This window comes from Camelus dromedarius, chromosome 2 (genome assembly GCF_036321535.1).
Source record: "Camelus dromedarius isolate mCamDro1 chromosome 2, mCamDro1.pat, whole genome shotgun sequence".
Lineage (NCBI taxonomy): Eukaryota > Metazoa > Chordata > Mammalia > Artiodactyla > Camelidae > Camelus > Camelus dromedarius.
The window spans coordinates 115,309,284-115,332,714 of record NC_087437.1 but is presented as its reverse complement, the minus strand read 5'-3'; the positions used below and the strand labels follow the sequence as shown (position 1 = coordinate 115,332,714).

The window sequence follows — 23,431 nt, the reverse complement described above, 5'->3', positions numbered from 1 at the left end:
AAAGTAAGCCCTATGATTGCTCCAGCTTACTGAAGGAGTTTCGAAGCCACAGCACAGGAAGAAGGAACCCAAGGTAGAGAATATGGTCTCAGTTAAGACAGAGCTAGGAGTCCACAAATGCCAAAGCAGCTCAAGTCTACAGGGCAGAGGACCAGAGAGAAGAAAACTGGACAGAGAACTCCAGAAATCTTCAGAGAGTCCCGCTTGAGTCTTCAGCTGAGTACAATCAGTACATTCATATGGGGCAACTACCCAAACCAGGGAAAGAACCACTTGAAAAACTAAAAGAGAACAGGAGTCAGCACTCACACAGGACCAGGAATAATCCCCATCTCCACCGAACAGAGTGGAAAACACCAGAATTCACGGAGTATTAAGTAGAGTATGCAGAAGAGTTTTGCCTCAGTTGTGGATGAAAAATTGGCCCTAGACCAAATACCACTATGGTATCGCCCAACAAAGCTTAAAACAACATTCGAAAGAATCTGTTTGCAAATAATTTTACTGCATCCCAAAACAAAACTCAAAAATATTCACAGAAATACAAAAATATTAGTACCAAACAAGATAAAATTCACAATGTTTGGTATCCAATCAAAAATTATTAGGTATGCAAAGAAGGAAAATGTGATATATAATAAAGAGAAAAAAATGAATTACAAACGAGCCAGAAGTGACACAGATGATAGAATTAGTAGATAAGGACATTAAAACCATTACAAATATATTTCATACGTTCAAGAAGCTAAGGGGAAAAGTAAGCACATTAAGTAAAAACATGAAATATATAGGAAATACACTGAAATTCTAGAGATGAATGCTATGGCACTTAAGATGAAAAATAAATTAGATAGAAATAAAGACACATTAGACACAGCAGAAAAAAAGATCTGTGAACTTGAGGAGACAGCAACAGAACCGACGTAAAAAGGAACACAGAGAGCACAGAGAAAAAAGACTGAAAATGATGCTAAGGAACAGGGAAGCACCACTGAGAAATAGAAAGAAAAACGTCTATGGATCCAACCATGCCTGAAGCTGACCCCTGGACTTTTCAATTACATAAGCCAGTAATAAATTCCATCTTCTACTTATGCCAAATCTGAGTTAGGTTTTCTCATTCCCAAACAAAAGAGTCCTATTATACTCCTCAAAAGTAAAAGGTTCTTGAGGACATTTGTGAGGCTATTGGTCTGCATCCTGTATAACATCAAAAGACAATACACAAGGTGGCAGAGGGAATATAGCTCAGTGGTAGGGCGTGTGCTTAGCATGCACAAGGTCCTGGGTTCAATCCCCAGTATTTCCACTAAAAAGCAAATAAACAAAAAAGTAAACCTACATAAATATAGTCAACTGATCTTTGACAATAGTCTTTTCAACAAATGATACTGGAACTGGATATTTACATGCAAAAAAAAAAATGAATACATCCTCCACAAAAATTAACTCAACATAGATCAAAGACCTAAAACTCCTATAGGATAACATAGGGGAAAATCTAGAAGACTGCAGGTATGGTGGTGAGTTTTTAGATAAAATACCAAAGGCATCATGACCAATGAAAGAAATAACTGATAAGCTGGACTTGAATAAAATTAAAATTTATACTCTGTGAAAGAAATGTCAAGAAAATAAGAAGACAAGCCACAGTCCAGGAGAAAATATTTGCAAAAGATAAACGTGATAAAGGACTGTTATCCAAAATATATAAAGAACACTTAAAACTCAACAATAGGAAAAGAACCAAGTAAAAAATGGGCCAAAGACCTTAACAGACACCTCATCAAAGAAGATATACAGTGGCAAATAAGCATATGAGAAGGTGCTCCACATCATATGTCATCAGGGAAATGCAAATTAAAACAAGATATCACTACACATCTATTAGAACAACGAAAATTCAGGACACTGACAACACCAAATGCTGGAAGGATGTGGAGCAACAGGAATTCTCATTCACTGCTGGTGGAAGTACAAAATGTTACAGCCACTCTGGAAGAAAGTTTGTTGATTTCTTAAAAAACCAAACATATTCTTATCACACAATCCAGCAACTGCACTCCTTGGTATTTACCCAAAGGAGTTGAAAACATATGTCCACACAAAAACCTGCACATAGACTTTTACAGCAGCTTTATTCACAAATGTCCAACTCTGTAAATGATCAAGACATCCTTCAGTAGGTGAATGTATAAATAAACTGTGGTACATCCAGACAGTGTATTATTATTCAGTGCTAAAAACAGATATCAAACCATGAAAAGACATGGAGGAAACTTAAAGGCATATTACTAAATGAAAGAAGCCAATCTGAGAAAGCTGTACACTGTATGATCCCAAGTTGTGGAAAAGGTAAAACTATGGAGGCAGTAAAAAGATCAATGATTGCCAGGAGTTTGGGGGGAAGGATGGCAGATCAGAGGATTTCAGGGAAGTGAAAATACTGTGCATGAACCATAATGGTGGAATACATGTCATTACACATTGTCCAAACCCGGAGAGCGTAAAACACTTATGAGTGAACCCTAAGACAAATTATGGACTTTGGGTGACTGTGATGTGTCCATGTAGGCTCATCAGCCTACAAAGGTACCACTCTGTTGGGGGATGCTGACAATGGGGGGACTATGAACGGGGGGAGCAGAGGGAGCAAATTTATAGGAAATCTCTGGATCTTCCTCTTAATTCTTCTGTGAACCCAGACTGCTCTAAAAACATAAAGTCTTTTTAAAAAAGAGTGAATATTTCATGTTTAACAAATTAAGCCAGGAATAAACATTCTACATAAAGTCCTCAAAGTAATTAAGAAAGTTTTGGTATTCTTTTCCTAAGTTGATAATAGATTGAAATAGCAAAAGTTCTCTCTGGAAAACCACAATCATGGTCTAGGTTTCAGTGTTAAGAACTCTATCATCCATTCATTCTGTAAATAAATTTATAGAGCACCTGCCAAATGCCAGGTTCAGTGATCAGCAAACATTCTGTTTCAAGTACAGCAGTAACCCATAATGAAAATGGCAACAAACTGATCACCTTCAAATAGAAGCATATCCAATGCCAGACTCTCAATTCAATTTTGTCTTTTACTTGCAATGACACCTTGCAAAAGTCACTTTACCTTTCTGGGACTCAACAAATTCGTCTATAAAATCAGGTGTTTAAAAAGTGACTCCAAAATGTGGATGCAGAAGTCCACCTGGAGAATTTATAATTCCCAGACTGATACACTCCTAGGCCACCTGAATCACAATTTTTGACTCTAAAATTCCATGATTCTACTCACTCTGGTATAAAAAAAAATATGTAAACACTGCTTTTAAAATCTAAACGTTGCTAAGCCAGTTAACTCATTCACTCAATTCATTCCTTAAGTCAACAAATATTCACAAGTGCTTGCTACATGCCAGGCAGCTCTCAGGCAGTCCAGGTTCAAGAATGAACCAAACAACAAAAAAACCTGTCCTCAGGGAGCTCACACTATACTGAAGGACCCACAAAAAACAACACAGCTTAAATCATATGTACTGTATGTTCAGTAATGATAAATACTAAGAGGAACAAAAGTAAAGCAGAGAAAAGAGGGTAGCAAGTATCAAGGAAGGGACAAGTCTGGCATTTTAGTACTGTGGTCAGGGAAGGTTTCACTGAGGAAAGAAATTTCAGTGAATAATGAAAGGAAATAAGGGAGAAGCTCATGCTCTGGGGAAAGACATTCTAATGAGAGCAAGGACAAACTGGGAGTGGGCCTGGCATGTTTAAGGAACAGTGAGGAGGCCAGTGGGCCAACACCGAGTGGACGGAAAGAGAGCAGGAATGAGGTTGGAGAAACAACGGATTTTCAAGACAGGAGACCAATCAGACAGCTCACAGTATCAACTTGATCATGTGAAAATACCACATTCATCCACTACTTTATTAATGGATACTGAGGTATTTGCAGTTCTGTGCCATTAAAACAGTGCTGCAGTGGCCAACCTTGCACCTCTCACCATGTGCACAAATGCAAGAATGTCTGTGGGGCACACACCCTTAGAATCAGTTACGGCAGATACACATCAGAGTGCTCTCGAAGCTGGCCACCACCAACTCAACCGTGACTGGTTTACTGAAAGTTCCTGTTAGCACACGAACTCACCAGTAATCAGGACTACTGGTCTCTTTAACTTCTGCCAACCTGAAGGACTCAGACAATATCACAGTTTTCTTTTCACTGTGGGTGTCCATGTGGCTCTGTTTGGAGGCTTCCTATTGGGCTCTCTTGGTTTCTAGCTCTTTACAATTTTAATTACTAGGAAGGGAAATACAGTTTATTTCTATTACCCATTCAGGTTTCCTCATCTCTGAAATGCTTTTATTTTATTGGATTTACTGGGTTCCTTATTTATTTTAGTTCTTTGCATGTTCTGAATACGACCCTATTAGTTTACAAACATTATACATATGACAAATTATCTCCTCCCAGACTATGATTTTATTCATGGTGTCTTGACACAAAGAAATTTTTAAGTTTGATACAGTCAAATGTATCAGTTTCCCCCCTTCCCCCCACTGATTTGTGCATTGTGTTATTTAAGAAATTCTTTCCCACCTCAAGATTATGAAGATAGTCTCCTATGGTTCCGTCTAAGGTTTAAGTCTCATCTTTCACAGCGAGGTCTGTAATCCACCCAGAACGTGCAGATGCCGGCATCTCACTCACTAAGGGGCCCCAAGATTCCTATGGGCTACTCGACCTCCTCAGACACACGCAGCCTCTTACTGCCGTGCTAGCTACATCTCCTTTCTGACTATGGAACTGAAGATTCCCCTGCCACATTCCTGAGCTCTGCATAATTTTATCCAGCACTTTTAGAGAATGTACATCTTGCAAACAGATTTTTTACAAAGTTGTCTGGCACTATTTGCCCAATGTAAAACATAAAAGAAACTTACCTTTGTCCAATTGTTCTTCAGAATAATAGCTCTCTTTCCATCACCAAGTGCATTTCTTTAAAAAAGAAAAAAGAAATAAAATATTCAAACTTTTAAAAATAAAGGCATCATATACTGCATATATATATTTATACTTTAATTTTCCATATATAATCTAGTTTTCAATTTTTTAATCTGTGTAATATCTGTCCATTATAGGAAATTTGGAAAATACATAAAGGTAAAACAAAGGGGAAAAGTCACCCAGAGTCACAATCACAACTACCCAGGAATAACTACATTTAATACTTCTGGAGTATTTCCTGCACACAACTAACCATGTTACTTATGCCTAACTTCTTGCTATTATTTGAACAGTTTTTTGGGTTCTATTTTTGCACGTCAGCAAGCTTCTGATCTCCAAAAATAAAACCCCCAGATCTTTCATACAACACATCAGCTAAGCCATAGTGGACAGAGCACAAATTTAGGACATGATTCAGAGATTAAGTCCAACTCAGTCACTGACTGTCACTGGGGCTGTTAGGAAGTGACTGACCTCTCTATGCCCACTTTCTCACCTGTAAAATGAGGATAATAATTCAGTTCTGCCTGTTTTCAGATACTATGCCAAAGCACAGTCTTCGTAAACTGGCAAGTACTAAAACCTAACTCCTAGTCTCACAGTTTCCTGGCTTCCTTACATTCAGTGACCTCCTGCTTTACCCCAGCTCAGCCGCCCACCACTGCCCTCCCTGGGAACTTTCTCACCACTCAAAACTGTTCAAACCCCCAGATGACTATTTCAGGCATCTCGCTCCCTCCCCTATAACCTAGCTCCTTCTATCTTACTTGTTCCTGTTCCTGCTATCTCCTCAGGGTGGCCAACTCACTGACTTACCCACTTTCTCTTTTTTTCTACTTCCTGATTGATTTAGCTTAAGATTCGCCGGTTCATCGTTTCATATTCACATGTATACTAATTCTTTATACTTCATTGTCCTTGTGTTTACATTTTGCTGTATGGCAAAACCCAAGGCTGGATCACTCCTACTTTCTGCTTTCTCCATAACTACATCTAGAGAGCCAAGTACTGCTGGAGGAAATTACACAGCAGAGCATACTGGTAGCACTATTTACTCATGATTCCAACAACCCAAAAAGGCTTTCAACATTGTTAAGCAATCATTCTAGATCAAACCATTCTCTAACTTTGTAAAGTGATCATTTCACATCTTAGGTCCTTTCCTCAAACTTCCAACCCCTGCTTTTTCCTTCAGCAGATGACCTCTTACTTCAATGAGTAAACTGGAGACATCAAAGAGAACTCTCTCAATTTCCTACCACCAAACATAAAGACCAACTCACATTTGGCCCTACCTTTTCTCCTTTACAAAATTTTACAATAAAGGTGTCCTATTCTTCCTTACATGGCCAATTTCTCCACTTGTGCCATATAACTGTCCTTCTTTACAGTATCAAGTATCCTATCTCTCATGTGTAAATTTAGCCATTCCTTCTCAAGAACCTGCCCCATCAATTTTTTTTATTGTAGTAAAATATACACAATGTACAATTTACTATTTGAACCATTTCAAATGTAAAGTTCAGGAGCATTAAGTACATTAACACCGTTGTCCAACTTCCTATCAAATTTTAATATGCTCAGATTTCTCTCATCTTTAACAAATAAATAAAAATGTCTTAAACCCTAAGCTAATATTGGGGGTAATCTACCCCAGTAGCTATCCCCTCCTCTACCTGATTACTTGACTTTTGTTTTGAGGGTCTACCTCACTACCACAAGATTTAGAGTTAATTTCTAATTAATTTAAGCCAATCATGGCAATCCCATTCTCCTTCATTGCCTGGTTTAGGGGTAGTCGTGTGACCTAAGGGGACTCATCACTCTTTTCTTAAAAAGAAATTACAAAGAACAAAGCAAGGAAATTTATATTACCAGATAGCGATACCTACTAAAATTATACATTTAAAAAAAAAAAAGCTATCTGAAGATAGAAGACCTGATGAACAGAATAGGGTATATAAATCAGGAACAGATCCTTATATGTAATCACCTCATCTATATCACAATGGTGACACTGTAGTGCACGGAGCAAACATACTCTTAAAAAGAGGGGCTGAGTCAACTGGACATTCATATCAACCTTGAACCCTACCTCATTCTAAATACAAAAGTCAACTCCAGATGGACTATAAATTTAAATATCAAAGGTAAACAGTCAAGCTTTTAGAATGTGAAAATGAATATATGTATGTATATGCATGACTGGGACACTGTGCTGTACACCAGAGACTGACACACTGCAACCAACTATATACTTCAATGGAAAAAAAAAGACAAAGAAATATTTTTAAAAAATCAAGCTTTTAGAAGAAACAAGAACATTTTGTAGAACAAGCAAACACTGTAATCAGAACACATAAAATGCTTACCATAAAGGAAAAAAATTGATAAACTATACTATATTAAAATTACTACCTTCCATTTGTGAAAACAGTAAAAAAGGCAAGCCACAGAGTGTGAAAAGATATTTGTAATACATATACTTGACCAACAACTCATATCCAGAATTAAAAAACAAAACAAAACAAACAAAAAAACCTGCCAATGAATAAGACATTCAACTCAAAAGAAAAAAATTGCAAAAGATTCAAAAAGGCACTTCACAAAGGAGACTGAGTGGTCAATAAGCATATGAAAAATGTTCAACTTAAACATTCTTAATCAACTTAAGGAAATGTAAATTAAAATCACAGCATCGTATCACTACACACCCACCAGAATGTCTAAATGAAATGACACAAAATAATAAGTGTTAGTGAGGACATGGAATCAAAACTCTCATATGCTGCTGGAAGGAGTGTAAAATGGTACAACTATGTTGGAAATTATGTACTATAGCTAAATATAAGCACACCTTCCTGTCCCATCAACTCCACTCCTTGATTATATACTTAACAGAAATGAAGACATATGTTCACAATGACACTATCTATAAAAGTCAAGTACTAGAAACTACCCAAATGCCCATCAACAATAGAATGGATAAAATATGGTATATTCATGCAATAGATGAACACTTTACAACTACATGCAACAATATGGATCTCAAACACAATGCTGAAAACCAGACATAAAAGAGCACATATTACATGATTCCGTTTATATTGCACAAAAACAGGCAAAACTAACCTATGGTATTAGAAGTCAGGATAGCAGTTTTCCTGGGAGAGGAAGTCGGTAATGACTAGAAGGATGAACAAGGGGAACTTTTGGGGTACTGGGGTTGTGATCTGGGTGCTGGTTATGTTTGTCTGGTTACTGAAAATTCAACCTATACACTTATGAAATGTACACTTCTCAGTATCTATATTAAATTTTTTTTGAAGTTTCCAAGAGTCATCCTTCTGTTGGAGACTGTAATATCCAGCTCGGTATCTGAATTACAGTAGCCATCCTGCCATCCTAAAGGGACAGCCTGAAGTCCAAGTCACACAGTGGGGCTGGGAAAAAACCCTAGGTTTTTGATGAAATTGTTGTGCCACTAAACATACAACCCTAGAATCACTTTCTTCTGGAACTCTTGGGTAAGTTTAAGTTTTCTTCACCATTTAAACCAGTTGAATCAGAGATTTCTGTTATTTGCAGCCAAAAATGTCTTAATACAATGGCAAACCTCTTCTGCTCCTCATCGCCTCTCTCCCCAAATATCTTCAACAGCTGCTTATGCTAGCTGTCTCCATTTCCGCACCCACATTTCTCAATCCACTCCTACCCAGTAACTGTTTAAGCTTAGCACTGAAAGCTCTCCCTACGGTAACTAAAAGATGTCCGTCTTACTAAAACCAAACTGCAGGCGGCTTCTCAGCACGAGGCACAGCTGGCCCCTCTTTCACCTGCTTCCGCGATCCCATACTTAGTTCTCCTCCTATCTGTCTTACCATCTCTTAACAGCCTCCCGTGCGGGTTCACCCTTCTCTTACTGGCCGCCGTTCGTCTCCCAAAGCTCAGTACTGGTTCCTCTTCTAATTCAACCCATGCTCTCTCTAGACGAGTGGGTCTCAACCATGGCTGCACATTAGTACTATCTGGGGGCACTTGTAAAAGCCCAATGCCCAATTAATGAAATCATATCTTGGAGGGGCGGAAATTCTTCAAAACTCAAATGATTCCAATGTGCAGTAATAGCTGAGAATCAGCTCCCCAAGCTTACCCACAACTACAACTTCAAATTACCTAGGTTAACTAATCCAAATGGGCGTCTCCTACCCAAACTTTTCCTCTGAGTCCCAGATCCACAAAACTCACTACCTACACAACATTCCAATTTAGATCCCTCAAGAACACTTCAACTCAGTACATCCAAGAGTGAAGTCAAGCTCTCCTTCCTACAACTTTCTCTTCCAGTGACCCCACTGTGTGGGAGTGGGCCTATAATCCATGAAGCTGCTGAAGACACAAACCTCAGAACAGTTCCAAACACTGCCTTCTGCCTAGATCCCCAACACCAAACCATAAACAATTTCTATCAATTTTACCTCCACAGTATCTCAAATCTTTCCACTTCTCCATTCTACAGCCGTTACCCTGCTCCAAGCCACCATCACCTCTGGACGAGAATACTGCAACAGCCTCCTAACCCACATTCATGCCATATCCTCTCCAAATCCATTCTCCTCACTGCAACTAGAATGCTCTTTTTAAGATATTAATCTATCTCCCCTCAGTTTAAAATCCTTTACTCTCCTCTTGATGCTCTTGAAGGCCAATAGCCTCAGTGCAGCCTACCAGACCCTCCTTGGTCAAGTCCCTGACCACCTCTCCTCTTCCTTCTCTGGATTCAGGCACACCATTAATTCCACTAACGCAACACGCCCCTTTTCACCACAGGCCTTCACACTGCTGGCCCACTGTCTGGAACACAGGGGCTCTGTCTGTTTTTGCTCATTTCTGACATATCTATAAACAGAACTCCAATATTTGTTAAATCAATGTTAAATGTTATAATATAAAATACTATGATACCTATAATATAAACATACTATATTGCATTGATATAATCACATATATCATAAACACATTTAATATATAAATGTATATTAATGTTAATACGAATATTTTCACATTTACTAGCATTTGATCACATTCTTCTGGAAGCTAAAGCAAAGTGGGCGTAGTAAATTACATGGTGTTATTGCTCATTCAAATCACTGTGGTCCAGGGTTTAAACACTCTGAATAGCAGGAATATTTAGCAGCAGCAATACCCTGCACAATGAACCTATGAAAATAGGAAAACCCAAGAGACACAAATGGTTATTTACCTTTAAAGACTATGTGACATAGTCGTGAGCATACTGAACAGAGGGTCAGAAACACAGTTCCAGCCTAAATGCTCCAACTCACTATATGCTATGTGGGAAAGTGTATTTCTTTCTCCAGTCATATACAGATATATATACCCTTTTGCCCTAAAACACGTTAGGAAAGAACACTTACTTTCCCCTTTGCTAGATTTGGCACTCTTGAGCTCTCCCTCCACTCTCCACAACCTTTACTAACTTATCCCCAAGGGAATAGTAACAATTTATCTAATGGTGGGGGAGAGGCACTAATCCTATGTGGCTTAGCCTCTTTCTTTTTCTTACTCTTTGGGAACTTATCTTAAACACCAACATAACACCAGATTCCCTTTTCCTCAAGCTTAACGTTTACCATGGGAGACCATGGGAGAACTAACACAACACATCACGTGGCTATCAGACTTAAGACCCTGTTCAACAACTGTATTACTATTGGAGACAAGATTGGATCACCATTTGCCTGTCTTTTGCTTCCATCTCTTAACTGATTCTGGACTTGTGAGGGGAAGGAGATGCTATTAATTGACTCTCTCAAACCACAACATGTAAGTATGTAAGAACTTTGAAAGCCACAAGAGTTACCATTTTTTCACCTATTGTAAATCATCACTTTCAGGGCCTGACCAAACCAACAAAGAAAGAACAATACTACTTCCCAAGTTTCTAGAACTTACAACGAAGCAACAAAAGCAGGATTCAGATATAATGGTCAGTTACTGTCAAATATGCAGTGACAATTAACCATTGACTTAATAAACATATACATTTTAAATTAAAAGTCAGTGTCTGGAATTGAAATTACATACACTCTTTTACCCAAGTAAAATAAATTTATCAGAAATTTATCCCACATATACACTTGCATCTGAGTGTAGAACGTAAGGAAAAGGATATTACAAAGTTGTGTATGGTTTTCTAAGCTGGAAACAATCTATGTTCTAATACAAACTAATCCATTGAGTAAAAGACTGTGTAGCCATGAGTAAGAACTAGGGTAGATCTTCATATACACTGATACAACAACTGCACGATTTAAACATTAAAAGGAGCAACATGTACAACAGTATATGTAATATGCTCCTACCCATGTTTAAAAAAAAAAAGAAATATACATTACACTGAACGAAACAAAACTGCCTTACTCTGACTTATAAATACGGCAACCTCACTTGGTTCAACGTATGTGCTCGTATAGGCATAAAATATTATGGAAACATAAGGATCTGAAGAAAGTTAGGGCAGGGACATGAGCTGGGCAACTTTTCAGTTTATCCGTTTGTACTCTTAATTTTTCATGATGTGCTTTGTTACAGCTTTTTAAAAAGAAGGTGCACCCCAAAGAAGACTGAAAAAATAACTTTTCTTTAAAAGCAAATTCAGTAGCTTGTAAGCAAAAATGAGACCGTAATACGACAGAGAGCAGACTGAGGAGTAATTCACCAACACGCTCACACTAAAGCTCTCCACACACACTTCAGATTTTTGAAATTCTCACAGAAACATACAATTGATTTGATTTACACCTTGGGCCTCAGAGAAATTCAGAAACACACACACAGGTCAGTAAGTCAATCCACCTATTAATCACAAGTTGGGATCTAATAGAAGGAAATATCATATAATGGATAAACAGTTAAATACCAAAAGGTCAAAGTAAATACCAAGTTTCAAAATTGCACAATTTTCCAAAGTAAATTAAAAAAAAAAATCCAAGGCTAAGCTTTCCCCTTCTCCAATTACATTTCCCATTACAGTTCATCCCACCTGTCAAAGAAATCAAATTTCCACATGTAAGTCCCACAAGAATGAATTAAACATAAGCCTAATCATATACACTGCATAATTAGTATTCCTACAGAAGCTATAGATATAACTGATTGCTTTTTCTAAATTCTCCTCTAATCTGAAAATTTCTAATTACTTCAAAAAAAAATTATCACCCTAAAATGCCCTCTAACTACCAAATTGTTTTTGAAAAGTAAACTTCTGGAAGACCAGAATAAAAAGGACATCTCGTCCAAGCCAGGTATTCTGGCATATACTGCACACATTCCTCAGCTTGAAGGATTCAGTAGGGAGAAGATGGGGCAGGAGGGAGCCAACTTCCACCCACCCCTCCCACACTCCAACCCCATTTCGCGTATTTCCCAGTGTGGCATCTGCAGACCTGGGACTCCACACCTCTAGAGAACGGTAAGGGTTCTGATTGGCTCTTGGCCTCACCCAGATCCACCCAAAGGTGGTCAGATTAACAAACTGTGTGACTATTTGGCATTAAAACCACCACCACGACTTTGACCATTTCTAAATAAAGCATTTTCCCCACACAACCCTCACCTCAGGCTCCCAGCCATTGGTCGTAAAAAACTTATATCCCTCTCCTTTCAAGACTTTTTTTTACTTACTTTATCCTTGATGTTTACTGCTTTTTTTTTCATCTTATATGCATTTTTAATTACATTTTGTTCCTTTTATCAAATATTTCAAGTATACATAAAAATACAGAGAATAACATTAACATAATCAACACCCATATACCAGCTTAGCAAGATCTTAACATTTTGCCATATTTACTTCAGATCTTTCTGCAGAGGTTTGTTACAGTTGACATCCACTGTAAACCATCTTTCCCATCTCCAATCTTTTTCCCTCCTTCCCTCCCCAGAGACAGTCACTCCCCTGGTGTTAGGCCCATGCACCTTAAAAACATTTTTAATACACACTATGTATTAATTATGAATAGGCATTTCAGTTTACATTTTTAAACATCATGTAAATGGCATTGTACCGTACAAATCATTCTGCAACTTGCTTTTTCACTCAACATTGCATTCATTTTAGCTGCTGCACAGAATTCCATTGTATGAATATACCATAATTCATTTTATCCATTCCCCTACTGATGGACTTTTAGGTTCTTTCATTTCTTTACTCTTACAAACAACACTATAATGAAGGCTTGTACATATCTTCTTGGAGAGCCCAGAAGTGGGCTGCAGAGTACGCACATCTTCACCTTGCCACATTGCTCTCCAAAGTGCTCGCACCAATTTACACTTCTCCAGCCGAGTATGAAAGTTTCCTTTGTTCCACATCCTCTCAAACACTCGGTATTATGAGGTTTTTAAATTTTTGCCAATCTGATGGGTACCAAAGAGTGCCTCATGGTTTTTAATCTGCATGTCCTGTTAAGGATAACTGTGTTTATTTACTATTTAGACCATTTTTAATTTTTTTTTCCATTTTCACATTGCCCTTTGATTCTGTCATCACATTTCTGTGGTGATTAACAGTAGAGACTCTGCATCCAGGCTGCCTGGGTTCAAATTTTGGCTCCATAACACCTACCTAGTGTCGGAGGACACTCTACTTGACCTCTGCAGGCCTCAGTTTCCTCATCTATAAAGAGACAGCAGCATCTACCTCACAGGGTTGTGAGTTTTATGAGTTAACACATATAAACGGCTCAGAAGAGAGCCAGGGAGCTTGGATGCTTTATCCCCGGATGTTCCCACAGCTGCTCAGCCAAATCCCCATGACAGGTCTACCAACCCTGGATGTGAGAGCTTGAAAACATCTCAACCTTGGTAACTCAGCTAAATGGCCGGGTCCTCGTGGGTCAATGCACGACTGAATCACTGGTCACGTGTTCTTTTCTGAAGTCACATCGTCTGTTCACCTGATCAGGAGCTATATGTACTGCATATTCAGAAAACATTATCCCTACATTACTGAGCAAGTCATATCAACAATGAACGAGGTGGGAAATACCAGCAAAGCCAATGTGGTATAATGCTTCTGACATTAAATAAGCATCCAATACATACTGGTGACTGCCTAAGAAGGAAGTGCTGCTGACCTGCCTCCAGAGAAAACTTCAGTGGTATTGAACCACAGAGCTAGACGGTCAGGAAGGAGGTACAAGGCTGGACGCACAACCCTGCTATTGACCTCCACCTCATCAGGCCCTGGCTTCTGTATTTCTACTTTGATGTACCTCCTTTACAGCGGAGTTTTAGGAGGATCCTGCTTGAGTGTCTAGCATTGAACACTCACGAAAGAGGGCAGAAACACCCTGGTTTGCCTCTCAGCTCTCGGCGTCCCCCTATGCAGAGGGGCTGACCTTCTGCCCAATCAAGTTTCAGACAAGCACCTCCATTTTCACAAGAGGCTAGCCAAGTTGCCAAACTATTCATCTTGAAATCATACAGATTCACCTTCAAACAGGATATCTGCAATTCTGGACCTAGCCAGAGGCAATAACCTAAGACATTTGCAGCTCATTTCTTGTGAGAACCAGTTGAGGACAGTGGATTGATGGAAGACTGTGTCAAGCCCATCCATTCCTCTAGACTAGATAGCCTCGGTTTATCCACGGCTTAAGCCACCTAAAAGCTGCATATCGTTAATACAGCGGTATTCTCCGAGGTGGTTGGATTAGTGGTGATTTTTATTTTCTTCTTTTTAAACTCTTGTATTTTCCAAATTTTCTACCATGAGAAAGTGTTCTGTTTATAATAAAAGAAAAACATAAATGTTATTTTTGAAAGCTACATACTTGGAATATACTACATTCCCCACTCCCACCCTCCCACATCCCAACATAAGTGCTTTCAGTGAAAAACAACGGGTATCAGACTCTCTGCTTCCATGAGAAAACACACACACACGAAATCATCTGTGAAACCCAAAAGTGCACTCCCAGGGAGTTTTTTGCTCTGAACAGGAGTGTGCTCAGGTTCTTCCCTACTCCATCACTCAGTTCATATTGCTTGTAACCCATATGAGAAATTTCTTCCAGAACTAAACACCAGGAAAAGTGTTTCACCTGAGCAACTGGTGTCCCTTTTTCTTCATGGATGGTGAGAATTATGTAACTTGTCAGGTTTTCTTTTTATTTTGGGCAACAGAAAGGTCAGACACAAATATGAATTATAACTAATAATTAAGCAGGACCTTATGCCTATGGAGCTTTATACTGAGAATCCCAGGCTCTAACTTGGTTTTTCAGTTTGTTTTTTTAATATCATTCTACTGAGTGGATAATTTCTTGAAGCAACTCTAAACCCTTCTTACAATAAGTTAGGAAAGAGTTTTGTAACAGTCTTCACTGCTCAATATTAATGCTTAATACTGAAGTCCTAAAAATTTTAAACTGAGAGAGAGACAGTAAAATCATGGTACAGTGTCAACAATCTTTTCCAACTAATAAACAAAAGCTCAGTTCAACATGAGGAACTAAGAATTAATTACAATTTCACTCCCAAAGTTCAACCATTAAATTTCCTTTCTTTCACTTAAGAACATTTACTTAATTTTTTCATACCAAGGTAAATAGAGAAAACAAATACAGCAAAAATTCTTCCAGAACTATAAAGATTAATAGAGCAAAAGAAGTAGTAATAGGTGTTATAAACACAGACTTTGTCATCATCACCAGATAACATCTGTATTCAAATCTTGGCATCACTACATCATAGCTTGAAAAAAATGGGGCAGAATAGAAACCAATTTACAATTACTAATTACTAATAGTATATAAGCTTGTCTAAATGTCAATGTGGAGATTAACATTATCTACCTATTAAATGTGTTGTGAGAATTAAATAATCTATGTGAAGTGCTTAAAATAATATAAATCACATATTATCCACTCAATCAGAACAGCTATTTCTGTCACTGTTGTTATTATATATAAAGCCTACAGATCTCTGTGTTAGCCATTAATTCCTGCCAAAGAGCTACTGAAGGATTTTCTTGCATAATTGCAAAACAGAAATATTTCTCAAAAACAGGCACTTAGTCTAATAGTTCAGTAATTAGGCTATCTAACCAACTTACCTAAACTGTCCAGTGCGCAGAAAACAAAGAGCTCGGTTACCATAAAGAAGGTGATTTTCAGGTCTTTAAAAGAAATAATGTTTTGTCAGTAAAGCACATTACATACAAAACAAACATACCACAGAAAACATAAGGCATGGGAAATTTTTCAAAAATTTTACATCCACGTGGCAGAGCAGAAAGAATGTTAAGATTTGGAGTCTTAACTGGCTAAATCCTGGTTCCTTCACTTTCTACCTGAGTAACTTGTTTACATCAACTTAAATGTCCCTGTATTCAAAATGAGGATTAAAGAGTTCTACTTTTTCTGCCAAGCTCACAGGGCTATTATGAGGATCAAATGAGACATTAAAAAGCTAGCAAACTACAAGTATTTAAGTCAGGACTGTACCACCTCGACAAAGAACTCAAAGTCTGTAAATTCCAACAGTAACTTAAAAGCTTCATTTCAAGTTCTGTCCTTTTTAGTTTTCTCTAAAGTTTCATACATGGTGAAACTTATTTCCCTCTCCTCTACCTCTTCCTCAGAAAAACAGAGCAGTAGCCTTTCAGATGTGGTGTGCTACCCAGATTCACTCATTCCTCATGGACATGAGTAAGGCAGGAAAAAAGGCAGCTGTCTAAAATGCACCTTCCTAAGGCTGCTACAATATGAGGTGGCCCAGCTAAGAGGTCAGTAAGAGCCAAGTGTGAGGCACACTTGCAGGAAAGCTACAAAACTCTAGTAGCTGAGCAAACAGAGAATGAGACAGAAAGAACACATACATTCTCTCAATAATTTCAACTATTATCCTTTAAAAGCTCCCTCTCAGACAGCAAAAATCTCTGAATGGTTGACATCTCAAAGATTAGTAACTAACCCTTTTTGATAAGTTAATAATTTGGAAGGAATTATTTGAAGGCAAAACAAGAAAAAGAAAGAACAGAGAACTCTACTTAAAATCTGGGGGAGAAAAGTGGGGCAGAACAGAACAAAACTCACAACTTTGCCTGACTTGCCAGAGTCATACTGCTTGATTAAGTTCATGCACTCAGGCCATCTCTCATGTTTCTAATACCTGAGGGTGAGAAAATGTACTCTGCATAGCAAGTTGAAGATACTCTCCAATTCCTCATCTTGCGTTTCTTTCTACTGACTAGCACTCCAATTTGCTCTGCCACATAGAAAGGGTCTCATTGTTCTGTTTTGCTCTTACCTACATTCAATGGCTCTGGTGTAATAGATAATAGCTATATCAAATCTTTCTTTGGAAAACTCTTCATTTCCTTTCATTTTCATTAGTTCTCCTTGCTGAGAAACCAAGGTAAAAGAAGACCCATCAATTAACTGCATACAATCAGGAACCCCAATACCTACAAAAAATGGTTCTGGGTTTCTATCTTAGAGATCAGAAATAACCTGGGGGATTATTTATGTGGAAAATGAGAATTCATTACCCAATATTTTGGTACAATTTATTTAAGGAAACCTGTTTCTGATGACTCAATTCTTTGTTAAAAGAATATTAAAAAGTAAGCAAAACCATCACGTTATGAATACTACTAACAATCTGTCCCCTTGTGAACAATATTTGGCAGGCCCACTTTTAAATATATCTTATTATGCTTGCATATGGCAGGGAAAAAAATAGATACAAGATAGAATTTTAAATTTAGATTAGAAAATGTGGTATTATTCAATAAACCTGAGTGCTTAAAAATATATATATATAAATCAGTAACATATAGGCAATGGTGGTTACATTAACTGCCCCCAAAATGAGGTGGCAAAGTTAGCAAGAATAAAATCAAAGATGCTACAGATTTAACTGAAACTTGTCACTTTAAACATTCAAATTTTCAAAATAAACTAAAATAAACTGGATTATATCAATGGCTTTAGCCAAAGAATTAGATAGACTTTTAAATATCTTCCTACATCTCTTAAAAATTTAGTTAAAATCATAATTCCTATGAATAAATTGTATGACATGTGAATTGCATGTCAATAAAGTTGTTCCCAAAGAAAATCATATTCCCTCAACTAATGAAGTCTTTTAATTTTAAAAGAAATTTCAACTAACTCTTTAAAATGCATAACATCAGAAAATTCTGATCAAGATACTGGTTTCCTCTTCCAAAAAAAATTTTCAATCAATATTTATTAAAAACTTCCCTCAAAATGTTACTGAATTTTACAGTAGCTCTTTGTGGATTGTCATACACCAGTGTTTACTGAAATTCGCTTTTAATCAAAGTTCTAAGAAGTAAATCTTAAAAACATACTTACAAGTAAATATTTATTCTTACCTCTACACACTCTGCACAATTTTGGGTTTTAAATTCTTCAAGCAAATTGCAGTTTTCTGTTACAACTTTAGTTATGTGATACTTATCTAAATTTTATTTTTAGGAGAGAGTGAGAAAACATTTGTTTAAAAAAAAACAAGTTGGTATTGTTAATATTCTAATTCTTAGGTTAGATAGGTGAGTCTGTAAAGTTCATGATATACTTTCTAAATAATATGTTTCTTGTACTCTACATGCATCAATAATATATTTTTAAATAAACAACTGATAAAATGTTTCAGAAAACGTTAAATTCATTGCTTGCTATGAATCTAATCTGTTTTATTTCTAGCATCAAAAAATCCCACTTGTTTATTATTACTCTAGTTCTAATTGTAGTTACCAATGCTCTGTCACAACACATTCCAAATAGGCCTCAAACTACTCAAGTCAATTCAACAATTATTGAACACCTAGGGTGTATCTAGCACAGAGTTCAATTAAAATGTGTGAAAACAGAGGGGAGGGTATTGCTCAAGTGGTAGAGTACATGCTTAGCATGTATGAGGTCCTGGGTTCAATTCCCAGTACCTTCTCTAAAAATAAATAAACCTAATTACCCACCCTCTGCAAAAATAAAATAATTAAATAATACAATAATAAATTAATTAAATTTTAAACAAACAATAAAATGTGTGAAAACAAAAACCTGGGAAACTACTTTCTAAAATGTATTTAATGTAACAAATGAAGAATTTAAAATAACTACTGCAACATTTTGGCTCTCATGAATGTTAAAATGAGATGTTATTTGAAACACTAGTCTCATAAAAATTTAATAAACTTTATTAAACTGCAATAGGTAATAACCAAAATTTATGCTGAAAATTTACCAGACCTCATTTTTTTATTTTAAGCTGTTCTATAAAAAAGGTTTTTTTAAGTGGTAAATAATAACTTTACTGCAACCAAACTATAGTTGTGCCTCTAGCCAAATATATTCATTTCCAAGGCAAAAGTAGTCCCTAAAACTTAAGACTGAAGAAAGGATTTCAGAAGATCACCAAATAAAGTAAACTAGTACTAAAGCGACAGAATAAGATTATAGAACAAAAACCTGGACTTTGAGATCAGAAAGACCTACTTCACATCTAGGTTCTACTGCTTACTAAAGAAACGTCACCTAACCTCTCAAAGTTTTACTTAGCTCATTTCTAAAATAGGAGCTACTTTGCAGGACTACTTTCACAGCAGCTACTTTGCAGGGCTTATATAAAGAAGAGAGAACAGAGTCAGAAATGAGCCCACGTGGGTGCGCAATACATGATACTGATCCTCTGCTCCCACCATAAAACATAGCCTATAATTAAAAACCTCCAAAACCAGGAAGAGAACCACCTTTACCCGTGTAAGACAGCCCAGCGTCTAACAAACATCAGAAAAACCTGTCTTGATGTTTAAACTTAGTTACTAACACTTAGGTGAAGAATATAAAATGTGCCCTCTTCTCAGTGGAAATGGGAAATTATCAGTCATCATCAACTAAAGAGCCAATACTTCCTGTTTCAAGATTCCAGTAACTACTATAAAAAAAACACTGCTAACATTCAAATGCTTTAGAGAAAAACATTTCAGAAAGTAGGAAAACACGTAAGGCAGTTTCATCATAAATGAGAATTAAAGATTCATCAGAGAGATGAAAATCGTAATCTTAACTCAGTTTCTTACTTCTCCTCTGAATGAAAATACATGAGTCCAAGTTGCGGACTCTTTCTTTGGGTATACATATGACATCCATTTGGTAAGATTTTTTTAAAAGTGTAACATCACAGAAATAATTAAGACAGAAAATACAGAATAAAATTAACTACAAGGTTAAAGTTCTTTTATTCAGGCTTTTCTCTTACTCAGAGAAAAATATTTTTTTAAATCCTAAGATAAGTAAGAAATCACATAGCTACATATTCTATTTTCCAAACTAATACCTTTATAAAACTGAGTCAGGTAACAATTTAAAGCATTTATACTTACATTCAGTAAAGAAAATACTTAACATAGGCCAACAATTGTCAACTGCTCCTAATTTAGGTAGAATTGTTACATCGCCTGTGTATTTCACCCAATTCAAAGCTTCTTCCATTGCTAAGATTTTCTGTTTCAAAAAGAGGATGAAGAATGTGATTTTGGTAGTAACTATAAGTTTACATGTGGCACTATAAACGTATCTTTTATATATACATATATAGTATTTCAGATTCTTAATACAAAACTTGTACAAACCTCACATTTTCATTACTCTAGCATGCAACCTAGAATAGCTAGACTCCAACACACAAGATAACAGACACCACAGACTCACATATGTTTCATCTTCAGGTAACCTCAGACCACCCTCAAAGCTCAGGATGCTGTTGCAATGATTACAGACCTGGAAGGTGAGGTCTACAAACCTGGCCAGAGGCTACCCTGGGTAGCAGGAGAATGTAATAACACTAGATAAATGAGGAGTCTCAGATCTCATCTAAACTACAACCTCCATCCTTACTGCAAGATTAAAGGTATAGATTAAGGTTCACGAAGAGACTGTATTTTAAATAGTCTGTAGCAAGGAGAATAAGGATATAGACAAAAAGAGGAGGGCATGGCTGGGTAAGTGAGCACTCAGTGCAAAGAACTTCATGAAGGGTCAAGAGCTCACTAAAATGTTATTCATGCTTCTAGTGTCTGAAATGACTTCTGAAATTAAATAGTGAAGTTATCAATGCTGGTGTCAGGTGTAAAGAAAACATACAGATGTTTATGTCACTAGTAGCATTAAAAATAGTTTACCATTGTATCTAGGGATTATCTAGTAACTATACATCAAAAAATGCTCATACCAGGGATGTAATGATTTCACTTGGGAGAACATATGCCAGATAAATAATTTAAAAGAGAAAAAACAATCTGTAATTAAAGCTCCAAATTACACTACATATGGGGGGGGGGGATGAAAATCATACAAATCCCCAAAATACAGAGATTGCTTAGGCAAAATACAGAAATCAGTACTACCAAATGCTGCATATAAAATGGTGACTCTGTGGACCCAGTACAAGGGGCAATGAAAATCTATTCAGAGTTGTTGTGCTGGATTTCCACGTTAACACTTACATTTTCTATTTTATAACCAATTCTCAATAAGCCTCCAATAAAGAATGAATCATTCTGCAAAACAAACAAACAAAACACATTTTTTTCCTTATTTGGTCAATCATACTTTAATTTTCCAGTGGACAAAAAAAAATCCTACATTTCAGTAATACCACTCTGTACAAAGTAGTCCACTTCCCACAAGCACTTTCATGCCCAATTTACCTCTTAAGGACTCTAAAATAAGAAGTCAGAAATAGTCTTACATAAGTTTCTAATAATAAAATGATTTAGTGTAACTTTTAGATGTATGGATTTTAAAGTTCATTACACCTAAATTTTTTTATAAAATTAAATTGGCTGATATAAGTTACTACCAAGGATTATCTGCAGGAAATAACATCAGAATGCCCTTTCTAAATTTAAGTTTGCAATCAGAATTATCAAGAGAAACAGCTGGCTCCATAACCAACTGAAATAAAAAATATTTCACTAACTGAAATAAGAAAAATTAAATGGCCTAGTACTGCACACTGAGGAGTGCAGTACTAGGATACCTCCTTAAAAGTGACAAGATGAAGTTTACCCCAAAGAAAAAATATTTGCTGTGGTGGTGATGACAGTGGTGTGGATTTAAGTTACAAGACAGAAGCCATCACTCTCAGAATCTGTGACAAAGATTTCTGTGAACCAGGAGGACACTTTCATTCATGACAAATTCCAATTTCTATCCTTTAACGACAAGAAGCAGGGTGGTCCTCATGTCATGTCAGAACAATGAAAACAGCCATCTACCTGATCTCTCAAATACACAGCACAAATTCATGGATTACAGAGTAAGTTCAGGTTAACCAAAACTAAAACCATGACCTGTTAACCACTATAAATTAGTAACACAGGTCTGATACCATATAAATATTTTATATACTTGAAATAGGGAAAAAAACACACTCTACCACTTACCACAACTTTCTTTGCCAAATCCACAATATCTTCCATCAATTCAAGATGTTGTAATTTCTTCAAACTTATCTCAGAAGCATGAGAACTGTTTAAAGACAAATTTATTTTTTAAGAGATTGGGTTCTCATATATAAAAATCCACTGAATTTTACAATTACATGTTATACTTCAATTTAAACTACTTGAAAAAGATTAAGTTCTCTGTTTCCTCACTGTAGGTAATAAGTTCATTAAGTAGACAAAATACTATACCTTTTTCTTCCTTCTGTACCACAATGCTGGTAATTATAAACAAGCATATTAATTTTTCCTTATTCAGCTTCAAATCTACCATCTAATGCTCTTCAGTTTCATTAATTATAATGTTACCATGATTATTCATTCATACCCAAATCCCAAGTATTAACTTTTTCCACTCTATTAAACAAAAGTAGAGTTAATAGTATACACAGATGAGACATAAGCCTTCCACTGAACTTGGCATTTCTCAGTAGTGGGCAACATGCTTACTATGGTTCATACAAAATGAGTAACATGTAGCAACTTACTTGGCCTCCACACACGGGTGCAACCGTGATATTACAGAACTGTGCTGACGTTGAAACAGAAGTGGCCAGAAGACATGTATTTTAATGGCATCACAGTAATCTTGTAGGACAGAAATAGGTTTACTACACCACATTGTGCAGATGTCAAATTCTTAATTAAAAAAAAAGAAATTTTAAATTAGTATTTTGTGCATCATTTTGGAATGAATCAACACTTACAGAAAAAGGCAAAAATGGATACGGAAAGGTAAGAAATGAACGGATGAAATATTTTAACCTATCAGATACTAAGAATATTTAAGTGTTAGCTAAAACTCTATTTTAACAAAGAAAATATTTTTTAGTTTATAATGAAAAAGAATAGTAAAAATAAATTTT

General features: G+C 36.5%; 1 protein-coding gene and 1 non-coding gene across 19 annotated transcripts in view; one reads left to right on the top strand and one right to left on the bottom strand.

The window, feature by feature from the left end:
• The window catches only part of TTC3 (tetratricopeptide repeat domain 3), a 109,617-nt gene that overhangs the window by 72,873 nt on the left and 13,313 nt on the right, over positions 1–23,431 (bottom strand). For 8 of the 18 annotated variants that reach the window (XM_064475859.1, XM_031459393.2, XM_031459398.2 and 5 more), the window contains 8 exons: positions 23,054–23,204; positions 22,506–22,590; positions 21,564–21,617; positions 20,442–20,562; positions 18,432–18,517; positions 17,339–17,433; positions 16,143–16,205; positions 4,936–4,990 (listed from right to left, as the gene is read on the bottom strand). In XM_064475859.1, coding sequence (XP_064331929.1) covers positions 4,936–4,990; positions 16,143–16,205; positions 17,339–17,433; positions 18,432–18,517; positions 20,442–20,562; positions 21,564–21,617; positions 22,506–22,590; positions 23,054–23,204 — 710 coding nt within the window. Of the gene's footprint in view, positions 1–4,935; positions 4,991–13,309; positions 14,718–16,142; positions 16,206–17,338; positions 17,434–18,431; positions 18,518–20,441; positions 20,563–21,563; positions 21,618–22,505; positions 22,591–23,053; positions 23,205–23,431 lie in introns of those variants that run through there. The other 10 variants (XM_064475881.1, XM_064475869.1, XM_010980984.3 and 7 more) reach the window with 8 other exon arrangements.
• On the top strand, positions 1,238–1,309 carry TRNAA-AGC (transfer RNA alanine (anticodon AGC)). The gene has a single exon. It is a non-coding gene; the product is annotated as a tRNA-Ala (tRNA).